Source organism: Sturnira hondurensis, unplaced genomic scaffold (genome assembly GCF_014824575.4).
Source record: "Sturnira hondurensis isolate 20B ecotype Veracruz unplaced genomic scaffold, ASM1482457v3 Scaffold0000880, whole genome shotgun sequence".
In the NCBI taxonomy this organism is placed as follows: Eukaryota; Metazoa; Chordata; class Mammalia; order Chiroptera; family Phyllostomidae; genus Sturnira; species Sturnira hondurensis.
In genome coordinates this window covers 10,044,169-10,057,275 of record NW_028073511.1, presented here as the reverse complement: position 1 = coordinate 10,057,275, position 13,107 = coordinate 10,044,169, and the positions used below count along the sequence as shown (strand labels likewise).

The following is a 13,107-nucleotide window of genomic DNA, read 5'->3' as shown; positions in this document are numbered from 1 at the left end:
TTTTTAAAAATAGAATTTACTTTTTAGACCTAGGTTCACAGCAAAATTGAGCAAAAATTCAGAAAGTTCCCGTTTACTCCTTAATCACATACCTGCACAGTAATCCCATTATCAACATCCCTCAACACAGGGGTATATTTGCTGCAATCTGTTAATCTACACTGGCACATGACTATCACCCAAAGTCCATAGTTTACCTTAGGGTTTGGTCATGGAGTCGAACATTCTGTGGGTCTTGACCAATGTATGATGACACGTATTTGCCATTGTAATATCATACAGAATAGTTCCACTGCCCTAAAAATCCTCTGTGCTCCACCTATTCATTCCTCCTTCTCACGGCAACAACTGGTTCTTTTCCTGTCTCCAGGGTGTTGCCTTTTTCAGATTTGTGATTCCACTTTAAAAATCACTTCTAAGGGAAACATCTGTACTTACATTTCCACATCATTTAGTTTAGGAACTTGAGGACTAATTTATTAATTTATAAGTAAAGAAGAGGTTGGATTAAGTGCTCTAAAGAATACGGTACAAGCCAATGTATAATGTAATATATTTAGATATTTATATTCCAGACAAAATAAAAACGTTCCCTTTGTCATAAGAAGGGGGCAGGGTGACAGAAAGCACGCGATATCCACCCTTCCACTCCTCTGTGTGCAAACATACACAGCTATAAATACACAGGACTGCCTAGGGTCAGGTCAAAGTTTGGTAAGTGTGATTATTTCAATTATTACAAAAGAAAAAGTGAACTTAAATTGGAAAATAAAAATTAAAAAAGGAAAAGAAAAGAGGAACAATATTTCTTTCTCTTCCTGGTAGCAACTCAATAGCTATGACTGAGCTATAATGCTCAAAAACTCCTCTTTTTCTTATTTTTTGAAAGATTTTTTTATTTATTTTTAGAGAGAAGGGGAAGGAAGGAGGAAAAAAGGAGAGAAACTTCATTGTGTGGTTGCCCCTCACACACCCCCAACTGGGGACCTGGTCCACACCCGGGGCTGGGAATCTAACCAGCAACTCTCACGTTAGCAGGCCTGCGCTCAATCCACTGAGCTACACCAGCCAGGACAATTCCTCTCTTTTTTTAATCTCTACTTTCTCCTTCCCTACACTTGTTGATTTTTCCTAATAATACCCTAGACAAGTTGCATGATAACCAAAAGAGCTTCACTGTGCCAGAAGGCAAAACATAGACCCACGCCAAGTATTTTAGTAAATCTCTGACTGGCTGCCAAGCTGGGTCTGTTGTCATGAAAGCGGATTCCACAGAAACCTTCAACTATTACCTTATACAACTTCGCCATGGTTCTCTCAGAGGCAATTTGAGTCTACTTTGTTTAGCACAGGAAGCCAATTCCATAGCTATTATAAGAAATCATATTCTTAGGTATATTAATTATATGTACTGGCTTGATAAGTATGTACTTTCCCTTTGGGCAATTTACATGGGAAGCCAAGTTATGAAAAGTTTCTTTCTGAACAAAAAATAAGAACAGTTGGAGTTAGAGCGGAGTTTAAATGTTAAGTAGCATCAGAATGAAGACCTGATACTTTCATATACAAAATAAGTTTACAGCTCCCTGGAAGGAACAATATTCACATCAACATACACATATTCTTAGAAAGCTACTTTCCTCAGAAAAGTTACTTGACAGGCACAATTAGTTTTTGTTTCATGTGGCTTTGCTTCTTCTATACTTTCACCTCCAAGTATATAGGTTTTGATGGACTCTGTCTTGTTTTAGATGCATTGACATAGAGAGATATTAGCTAAAGTGTCTAAGACCAGGGTGTTACTGTTATACTGCCTGGGATCAGATGGTCCAGGGATAGTTCAATCTGATTTTTTTATTAGCTGTGTAACCTTGAGCAATTACTTTACTTGTCTAAGTTTTGGTTCCTTCTATATGAAATGGAGAAGGTAGCAACACCTAGTTTTCCGGTTTGTAGCACAGTACCTGGCATACAAAGTCTCCAAAAAAAAGTCCAGCCATTGTTAATATAACAAGAACAGTTTGCACAACATGAATGTAACCTGGCAGCCAAGGAGAGTGGACTGAAATGCACATGTGTGAGCAATCACAACTTCACTGTACTAGGCAGTGGGGGCAGTAGACGCCATTGAGTGAATGTGTGCACTGTGTTGTTGTCGTATTCAAAATGATTGAGCAAGCAGAGCAACAAATCTGCACCAAATATTGCATTAAGCTTGAAAATTTCCTCTGTGGAAACTATTCATATGATCCAGAAGGCTGTAGCTATGGGCAACTGGTGACTGACAGCTTCATCATGACAACACTCCCTCTCATACTTCATTTCTTATGCAGAGTTTTTTGACAAAACAAGTCACCCAGGTGACTCAGCCCCTCTATAGCCTAGATTTGGTACCCAGTGCTGACTTTCCCCAGAACTAAAATAACCTTTGAAAAGGAAGAGATTTCAGACCATCAGTGAGATTCAGGAAAATACAATGGGGGCAGCTGATGGTGAATTCAAGAACTGAGTGAAGTCCCAAGGTGCCTACTTTGAAGGGGACTGAGGCATCATGTTCTATGTACAATGTTTCTTGTATCTTCTTCAATAAATGTCTCTATTTTTCATGTTACATGTCTGGATACCTTCTGGGCAGACCTCATATGTCAATAAATCAGTGTAAAAGCAATACTTAGGTTAAATCAAATTTTAATCACCTACTTGTCATTAGACATATTTTTGTTTCATTAATGTGATGGTGTATTTTTTATCTGGCTAAAAATATACACTATATATTTCAGAGGAAATGCATTGTTTTTTTTAAAAATTATTGGTCAATTGATTTGAGAGAGAGAAAGAGAGGAGATTCATTTGCTATTCCATTTATTTATGCATATGTTGGTTGATTCTTTTATTTTCTCTGACTGGTGATCAAACCTGCAACCTTGGTGTATTGGGAGGAAACTCTAACCAGACAAGCTACCTAGCCAGAGCCAAAAAAAAAATAAAGATATTCCAACCAGTGTTGAACATATGAGTGAGTGTTTCTGTCAAGTCAGGTTGGGGATGATATGATGGTCCATGTGCACGAGGGTATAGGAAGCTGATTGTGAGACAGAAGATGCGGACCAGATGAACCAGCAGAAGTGAGAAGCCAGGGTAGGAAAAGAGCTGAAGTGAGTTACAGTCCCACATTCCAGCTGCCTCTATTCAAAATCAGCTTTTGTTGAACTTACATTTGACATCTTTTTTAGACTTACAATAAATTCTCTTTTTTTCTTTAGTTATATTGAGCAATTCACTCTTTATTGGAAATAATAAATCAGACCAGAATGGAGAAAATCTCTTGATGACATTTCTCCGTGTCTTTGTGTGTTTGTGTACACGTGTGTGTGTTGGCAGATAGCCTATACTTATCAGATATTGCATTCAATCCTGACAAAATCAATAGCAGGCATCACACACTCAGAGCCGAAAAATACCAGTTCAAAGGCCAAGTCATATAATCTTTCAAAGTTTGGGTGCAAATTATGTAGATGATGATATTTAATTATTACAAAAACAAATAGGAAAGAATATTGATTATAATTGTTTGACTTCTGGTTAAAGTATCAGATGAGAAGAAAATTCAAGGTATATACTCCCTTTTTATCTTTTTCAGAACTGTTTCACGTACATATTGTGGTTTTTAAATAGATTTCTTTTCCACATTTATGCTTGAGACTTCATGTCATTAGGCCAAATCATACTTCTAAGACAAAACACAAACCTCAGAGATGTCTGGTCCTGATAACGTAGCAGAGAGAGAGATAATAATGATCACTATTGCTATAAATATCAGAAGTTTTAAATAAAAAGCAATTGGCTTGTATGTAACCTCATTGCTTCTACCTTTAGAAAACCTCACCAGCCACAGGGTTGTTATTTCTAATGTTTTCTTTCTTTCTGTCACACATATCTGCAAATAACATATTTATTGGAATTTTTCCTCAAAAGTTACAGAAGTTCATTCTTGAAGTTTTGTCCAGATGATTGTGTATAATCCAAGTACGTCGTGGATAAAAAAATCCAAGATTAACAGAGCAGGACAGAGCTAAACCTGCGACGAAGAACAGTAAGACTGACAGAGTGTAGGAGGAGTGACGTGACTGCTAGCCCTGAGATTGTGGGCAGAACAGTGATTCTTTACCTTTTTCTATCTTAAACTCTAACCTGAAATACAAACCTGAATTTATTGTATATTGCTGCTTTATTTTTACTGGTAATATTCTTCTTTAATACATATTCTTTTCCTTTTCCTTTGTATATTTTAGGGGAAAAATCACTGAAAAGGTTTATATCCTTCTCTAATGGATTTTACCCCCGCTGAACTGCTCCTCACCTTACTGACACTTTTGGGGGGGACTCCTCTGCACGTGACTGCACCCTTGAGAGGACGAGTAGAACTGGGAAGCAGAAAATGCCAGCTTAAATGATGTGCTCTAAGGCCCCAGCACTCACATATGCTCCACAGACAAAGAGCATTTATGCCACAAGAGAGCTTATAAGACACGGAGCATTTCAGCCCTGCCTCATACCTAATAAATTAGAATCCACATTTTAACAAGAACTCAGCTGACTCACATGCACATTAGGAGTTCAAGAAACACTGCTTTAGCAATGCATTAGAGCTGCATTCATCTACTAATCAGTGTGATTCTTTTCCCTTCTTCCCTCCCTCTTCATCCCCCCCACTTTCCTCTTTCAAGCATTTATATTCATCTCTCAACTAACCTGAAGTTTTCACATGGGAGTAGCTGGTTTTGTTGTCTGTGCATTCGATGGCAACATTATTGGGGGATGTATGTCCTTTAAAGTGTACAAGCATTGTGAGATGAAAGAAAAGCTCTGCTGTAAATTTCCATTTGGCTCAGTAATCCTATTATCAGACTGTTCCTTAAGAAAGCACATAAAGTCCAACCCACGACTGCCAGGAAGCCCGGCAGAGAGGACAGACACACATCAATGATCAATGACCTAAAAATGCATCAGACATTGGGGACAGGCTCTTCTCATCTGCAGTCAGACAAAGAGGTAGAAGTTTAGGCAGGTTCAAAGTGAGAACTAGTGAAACCCTGGGGAGAATAAACCGGGGGGAGAACAATGGATAGGCAGCTCAGAGAGACACCTTATCTTCCTTCACAGACTGTAGTAGTCTCTGAAATTACCTCCCTCTCTGACTCTGCTCTTCCTACTTCCTTCCGAACTGTTCTCCTACCAGGGAGTTCATGAACCCTTAAATTGCTTCCATGAATCATATTATCAAGTTCACCATTTCACCGTGACATCAAAAGCCCAGTGGGGTGGAACCCGGCCACACCCTGGGTTCCCCTCTACCACTGTCAGCTCCCTGGCCTGCTCGCTTCTCCTCACACACTTCATTGCTCAAGAATAGTTAGGTCTCTCTGCACAAGCCACCTTTTGTTGGCCATCACTTTCTTAGGATGGTAGAGTTCATTCATGAGCATTTCTTGGTAGTCACTTTTTCCCCTAACACTCTACTGAATTTTATGAAGAGCAATTCATCTCTGAAAATTAAGCTCCCAGCATGGCTGTGACCAGGCTACCTTGCCTCCTGCTTTATCCTAGAGCCTTAAGTTCTGCCAATACATAATAAGAACCAAGTAATTTTTAAAGTTGTTAGTGAGTGTCTTCTTTCTCAGTTCCTTGTGTTACTTAGTATGTAGTACAGCCTAATAAGTTTCATATTAAAATCACTATTTTATAGACAAGGAAACCTGATGTCAAAATAGATAATTTTTGATAGTAAAAGCTAGTCTAAGGTTCAACTCCCGGTTTTTCTAATGTCAAAGAATAGGCACATATTGTATCCTAAAGTTATTCAGTCTAATCCAGAGGTATCAGACGGAGGTGATTTGTCAAGGGTATGGATGCTCAGAACTAAGGAACTGTTAACTGGACTTTTGAAATACTTTATAAATCTTGCTCATTCATCCGAGAGTCTGTGGACCACTTGCAAAGGGATCTGAGCATGCCGTTGGCAGCTCTCAATATTCTATAGTTTGGTCTTAGTTCCTAAAATAAATTTCAGTGTGATCTCATATTGGAAGCTATTTTCTCAGACATACTATGGACTGTGGCAATTTTTAACAAACTAGGCCTTCACAGTAGGACTTTTCCAGGGGAGAGAAGGGAAGACAAATTGGACTTCACCTGTGACATCATTGAGAGACACGTTTTTATAAGGAAATATAGGTAAATATTCTCAGATTTCATTATTTAATTTTAGTTGTTTTATTCCACTTTTTTCATTTTTTGATTTCATCTCTAGGTATATGTTTCTACAAAAATACATATACATTTGCACACAGATATATATACACATATATACCTGTATGAATACAATGATTTATGTTTATTTTATTATATTATATTACATTATTTAAACTGCTTTTTACCCAGAGGTGGCATCCTGACCCACGAAGAATGTGAACTAGCAAAGGTGACATTCCCTGGTGGCACAGTGGCTTACAAATCCTGGAACATAGTAAAATGTGGAACTATGAGAAATTGAAACAAAGAAGCATTAGTTTACATCAGATCAAGTACCCAGCTTGCTTCATTTAATCTTCACATTATCTACACAAGATGATTCATATTACTCCCAATACCGTAAGAAGACTGAGACTCAGAATGGAAACACAGTTCGCTCCAGGCCCAACAGCCAGATAGTAGCAAAGTAACACTCACACTCAGGTCAGTATGGTTACACCGCCCTGAGAGGCGGCTTGGATGTATGTTTCCAGGGGTGTCCGTATTGTCCTGGGCTTAGTGGGCAGAAAAATATGATTCATTCTGCATTCCAGGCCCACTTGGTTAGAGCAGAGAAAGGGACTGACTATACCAACGGGAGATGATGTGTTGTACACAAGCTCATGTCTGACAAAAGCAGAGAGTGAGGCTAAATCGGTGGTATCGGAGCTGGATCAGCATTGGAAAGATCTGTGGTGTTTACCTAAAAGTGCGATTTTCTGAACCACACAAGGGAACAACAGAGCGAGTCTATTCGTGCCCAGGAGTGTGTACTTTTAAAATTATCCCAGTGGATTCTAAAGATTTTGAAGGTCAGGAACTGCTGATTCAGCTAATCCTTCTGCTATTTCTGGGCATGAATTAATTTATTTTTACTTTTATAGTCTGTTAGTCCCCTACCATTTCATAAAGCTTAAATAATTTTAGTGCTATGCCATAAAAAGCTATAAAGAAATTAGAAAACTCTTTATTCTTTTTCAGAAATTATTCACAAACTCATGGATTCTGGTGCAGTGGATAAGAACGTGGGTTCAAGAAGCAAGCTGCTTTGGGGTCTAACATCAGCAACAGTAAATACCAGTACAGCGACTTTAAACAAGTTGTTAGAGGAAGGCCTCTAAGCCTCATTTACCTGCCTGTGCAATGATGACAATAAAAATAATGTACTCTTCACAAGGTTATTGCTATGAATAATTGAGATAAATGTAAAGGTTTCAGGTAGTAACCAGTATTTTGCAACAGTTCAATAAATGTTCACTATTATTTATTGAGTACCTAGTAAGAACCAAGCCTTTGGTAAATAGTAAACTAAAAATAGAAAGTGGAGTCACAAAAAATACCCTCTGTGTGCAGTGAATATACCTGGTCCAGATAGTTCTTTCATCTCTCTGCTTCACACAAGCCACATTTAGAGTGGAAGATTATAATTACAACTTTTTATTCTCACTGAAGGATGTGTTTTTTCTTGATGAGAGAGAGAGAGAGAGAGAGAGAGAGATGGATGGAGACATCATTCAGTTGCTTCCTGTGTGTGCCCCTACAGAGGACCAAACCCACAAACTTTTTAGTGTATGAGACAATGCTTTGACCAACTGAGCCACCCAGCCAGGGCTGTAATTACTTTTTTAAACTTAGGAAAACAGAGCATTAGTTCCTCCTTATCATCATCCACGATCAAAGACATGGATAACAATTCTTATTTCTGGCAGTTTTTTCAAATTCTTCAATTACAGTTTACAGTCAACATTATATTGGTTTCAGTCATAGGGCATCGTGGTTACATATTTATCTATTTAATCCTCACTCTAAACCTGTAAATATGGTTGGTACTACTGGTATAGCTTTTTAAAAATTTGACAAATATTTTTTCTCCCTTTTTTTGTTGTTCAAGTATAGCCGTCTCCATTTTTCCCCTACCACTCCCCACCAAGCCAGCCATCTGCACCTGCCACTCTCAAAGCTACCCACTTTTGGCTTTGTCCATGTGTCCTTTATACACGTTCCTTGACAACCCTTCCCCCTTTCCCCCCATTATTCCCTCCCACCTCCCTTCTGGTTACTGTCAGTTTATTCTTTATTTCAATGTCCCTGGTTATATTTTGCTTGCTTGTTTGTTTTGTTGATGAACTGTTAAAGAGAGAATCTTGAGGTTCAGCAAGTGAAATTTTATCCCAAATATAGAACTAGTGAACAGAACAGCCCTATCTCAAGATTAAGCATTGCATCTCAAGCACTGCATCTAAATCCAGTGCTTTTTTAGGTTTTAACTCACTGCTCTCCCCTATGAATGAGGTAATCCTATGCTTGATTCATTACATGGTATGTAAAGAATTATACCGATTATTCTTGTAGAATAACTAGGAGAATATTCAATATAACAGTACTCGAACTATGTTCTTGAAACATTTGGTTTGTAGAAAAGTTACATTTCAGTGCCAGTGTCTGGCTGAGGCCATGCAGACAGAGAAGAACTTCACCCGATGAACACCCATTACTCACTTGAGTGAAGAAGGTGGGGTTGAGCAAATGGATTCTGGAGTAGGTTACACTAGAGTTCACCTCGGCTCTGCCAACCACTCCATGCATGACTTAAGGCAATTGCATAGCCTCTCTGTGCCACAGTTTCCTCAACTGAAAAATGAAACATTTCTACATCATAGAAATTGTCATGAGGACTAAACTAGTCAATCCATATAAAGTGCTTAGAATACTGCCTGGCACATAATATATGTTCAAAAAGGCATGTGGTAAGGCATTTACCATTTGGTAAAAGGCATTTTTCTTTTACCAAAAATGCTGTTGCTGCTGATTATGGGCTTTTGGTTCAAGTATTTAAAAAGACTAACATTGCTCTTTGCTTGTGTGGTTGAAAATAAGTTCACATTTGGCTCATCGAGGTCATAACAGAACAAAATCCTCTCATCTGCTTGTTGCTATTTCACAATAGTTACACGAATATGTTCTCGTTCTTGAAAGGTGGCATTAATCAGAACAGTAATCACCCTGAGAAGGCTATAAAAACCAGAGTTCATCTTTGTTTTACCAAAGAGTGGCACGAATCTTGGATATTTTGAGCTCTGTCACAACGCCACTGTAGTAACTATGTCAACAATGAAGATACTTTGCATTTTCCTGATCTTTGTCTTTACTGCGTCTTGTGGTCCATCAGGTAATGTTTGTTAATGCGGAAATGGAGAGAAAGGCAAAATGTTTTTCCTTTAAATAAGTGTTCTATCCTGGATAAATAAAACAGATGAATGATTGTTAGGAGACTCCATGAATTCATAATACAACTCACTCTATTTTGCATGGAAGAAGAAATGAGTGAAACTGATCATTGATAAGACAATGGGGATGGAGGTGATTTCCAAGATGTGTAGGTAAATGTTTGCTGGTTGTTTTTTTTTTTTTTGAGACTATGGCTCTTTATGTGCTCCCCACTGTCTCCATTTATTTATTTATTTTTATAAGAGGAAAAAATATGTATTGATAAATACGTTACACTGAAATAAATAGAGTGATGCTTTGTTGGTGAATAAAAACTCCGACAGAATCTTAGTCTCTCTCCGGCCTGCCTCTAGCTCTTGACTTTTGCCTTCTCAGTGGTCCCTTTGGATGACGAGGCCTTGGCGGGTCTTCTATTTTTAAATGCAATATAATGAACTGACCTTGTAGTTGTTGTTGAAATTAGGCTTTCTGTAACTAACTAGTCTAGTCATTTGTGGTGGGGAGAAGGGTGTTGGGAGTAGATGACTATTGAGAACACAAAACATGTAGGTTATTTTTCTACATCCTTTTCTCTTTTCTGTTGAGGAAACATGCACATATTAGATATTTAAGAAACAAAAAATGCTAATGGCAAAGGAAATAATGTTGGGTAAATAAGTACTTATAACAATTTACAGTGGATAAAATCACAGCTTTTTAACACAGTTGCTTGGGCATGATTTCAGAACGAAATGGTTTACCTCTGTCCTTTAAACAACCTTATTTACTTATCAATGATCTGTCTGTCTATTCATCTAGCTATGCAAGCAGATTGAATTTGGACTTATGATCATGGCTACTTTTTCCTAGTTTCACAGAAGAAAACAAGAGAAAGAACAAGAAAAACTGCAGAGAGCGAAGTGGAATGTTTCCTTGTTCGTGGTGTTTGCAAGACTTCATGCAACAGCTGGGAATACATATCTACTTACTGCAACAACAAGCCCTGCTGTGTTCTACGGGAATACATACAGCCAAACACTAAACACGTCACTACTAAACATGTCACTACTACTACAGCTCATACCCATGCAACGTCTAATTCTACTACACGAAACAATACTGTGTTATAACAATATCATTATAAAAATGAACTTTCTATTTTCTATAAATCTATTTTCCTATGAGTATTCTGTGGCCTCCTGAATTACACAACCATAGCATGGCGACTAGTGAGTTCAATGCTGGGTTAGGTTAGTACAAATGAAATAAAGATGAATAATAATAGCCTCTTCATTAAATTGGCAGTTTCTTCCACTCACAGGACAAACATCCCCCATCCTTAATACATTCTTTCATCTCTGGCTTATTTATTTGCCCTGGGCAGTAGTTCATTTTCATAGGACCTTTTAGGCATTAACCATCAATCATTGTTTTTTTTAATTTTATTTTATATATATTTTTATTTAATTCTTATTCAAGTACAGTTTTCTGTTTTATATTCCCTGCCCTGTCCCCTCAGTGATCCCCACCTCCCTCCCATTTTCACCCCCCACCTTAATGATTGTCCATGTGTCCTTTATACTTATTCATGTGAGTCCCTCCCCTTTTCCCCTATGATTCTCTCCCCTCTCCTCTCTGGACCCTGTCAGCCTGTTCCGTATTTGAGTGTCATTGGTCATATTTTGCTTGCTTGTTTGTTTTGTTGTTTAGATTCCTGTTAAAGGTGAGATCATATGGTATTTGTCTTTCACCTCCTGGCTTATTTCACTCAACATAATGCTCTCCAGTTCCATCAATCATTGTTTATGCTACCTTTCCATAGTTTTAGCAAAATGCACTTGGGTCTCAGACACAAAGTCACATACATCTTAACCACATCATAGGACAGTATTGACAACGTGGAAAAAATTAATCAAACTCAACAGAATAAAATATGATGAGGTCAAAACACCATTAGAATGTTTAAATGGTATTATTCATATGATAAAATAATAAGAAAATTTGGAAAAATGAATAATTGTTTAAAAATAAAAAATCATTACTAATTCTATCATCCAGAACTACTTATCATAATTAATTCTGAACATAGGCAGCTAATCCAAGGGTCTAATCTAATCTTTTGATCTTTAAGAATTGTATTTAACTTCCTCACCTTGTAACTCTGCATTTATTGTCATAATATTTCTCAGAAATATTATCCTTGTCCATGTCTTCAATTAACTTATTGTGTTTTTAGTTTTTCACATTCTACATTAATTTTATCATAATATTGAATTAATGTCACTATAGCATCTCTTATGAATTATAAAGCTTTCCATAAGTAAATGCTTAACATTTAGAATTTAGAAAACACTGAGTAGATTTTTTAACCTATAGCTATAGCACAAATCTGCACGATATAAAAACTTAGGTAAAAATTTTGATTTAGAGAGAATGAAAGAAAATTCAGTGCATGGGGTAAGGGTGTGTAAGAGAACAGGATAATTCCTAGTTTAATTTTCTTACTTAAACAAATTGCTAAAGAAATCAATCATTCATTAGGAAATATTATTAAAAGTGCATATTTGAAAGGAATATTTCTGACATGTTGCATTTCTACTTTTCTGTTGTATACTTGAGTGAAACTCAGGAAAGAAAAATGTGCTTCAAGTATAGATTTGAGGAGGCGTTAACTAAAGTAATAAGGTAGAATCATTCAAAGGAAGACTACAGATTGAGAAGGGAAAATGTCTAAAATATCAAGGAATAATATTGACAGTATGTTGAGAAAAATGAGACTCTGCAAAGGACAGCGAGAAGAAGAAGTAGCTAGCCAATGAGAATTCACTCCCAGTTTTCCTGTCTTTCCAGATAAGGTACCAGTCATGGAGGAAAAGTACGAACCCATTGCCACTCTGGTTTGTGTTCAGTTTTGCCCTACAGAAACAATTGCTTAATAAAACGGATTTTGCTACAAGCCATCAAGTTTCAGGGTAGCTTGTTGTACAGCAATATTAAACAGAATAATATCCAATTATAAAAATAGTGTATAATTTCTAATTACAAAAACTTTTTTAAGAAAAAGAAAGAATATGTAATTAATTATAGGCAGTACTTCTGAAATGATGAAGTAAATAATTTAAAATATATATCCACTCATAAAAACAACAAAAAGACTGGCAAGAATTGCCAAAATTCCGTTTTTAAGAGCTCTGTGAGTTAACAACAGAATTGCAAAAATTCAAGGAGCATCAATTCAAGAAAGACCGCCTAAAATTTAGTGAGTACAGCTGTCTTTGTGGCATTTTAACCGTCCTACCACCGTCCAACTCACCTCAGCTCTGCAATAGCCTTGAAAACCAGCAGCCTCTTAATCACAGTATTGTGAACCAGCAGCCTCTTAATCACAGTATTGTGAATAAATGATGAATATTTATAAATTAATAAAAAACACATCATCTAGTTGTAAAATGGACAAAAGAATTAGATATATATTTTTTCCAAAGAAGATATATACAAATGTCCACCAAGCACATGGAAATATGTTTAACCTCCATAGCCATCAAGAAAATGCAAATCAGTACCACAATGAGTTCCCATTTCCCACCCACTAAGAGGGCTATAATTAAA

At 37.1% G+C, this 13,107-nt stretch overlaps 1 protein-coding gene across 1 annotated transcript; it reads left to right on the top strand.

Moving 5' to 3' along the window:
* The first annotated feature begins 9,402 nt into the window (after nt 1-9,402).
* Nucleotides 9,403-10,628, top strand: DEFB113 (defensin beta 113). Its single transcript, XM_037056534.1, has 2 exons — nt 9,403-9,460; nt 10,369-10,628. The coding sequence occupies exons 1-2, from the start codon at nt 9,403-9,405 to the stop codon at nt 10,626-10,628; spliced, it is 318 nt and encodes a 105-aa protein (XP_036912429.1).
* The last annotated feature ends 2,479 nt before the right edge of the window (nt 10,629-13,107 follow it).

What these genes read in the sequence shown, in the direction of transcription:
- DEFB113 (XM_037056534.1), top strand. Translation starts at nt 9,403, where the DNA reads ATGAAGATACTTTGCATTTTCCTGATCTTTGTCTTTACTGCGTCTTGT. An exon ending in TGCGTCTTGTGGTCCATCAG is followed by an intron (nt 9,461 to 10,368) that starts GTAATGTTTGTT and finishes ACTTTTTCCTAG; the next exon opens with TTTCACAGAAGAAAACAAGA.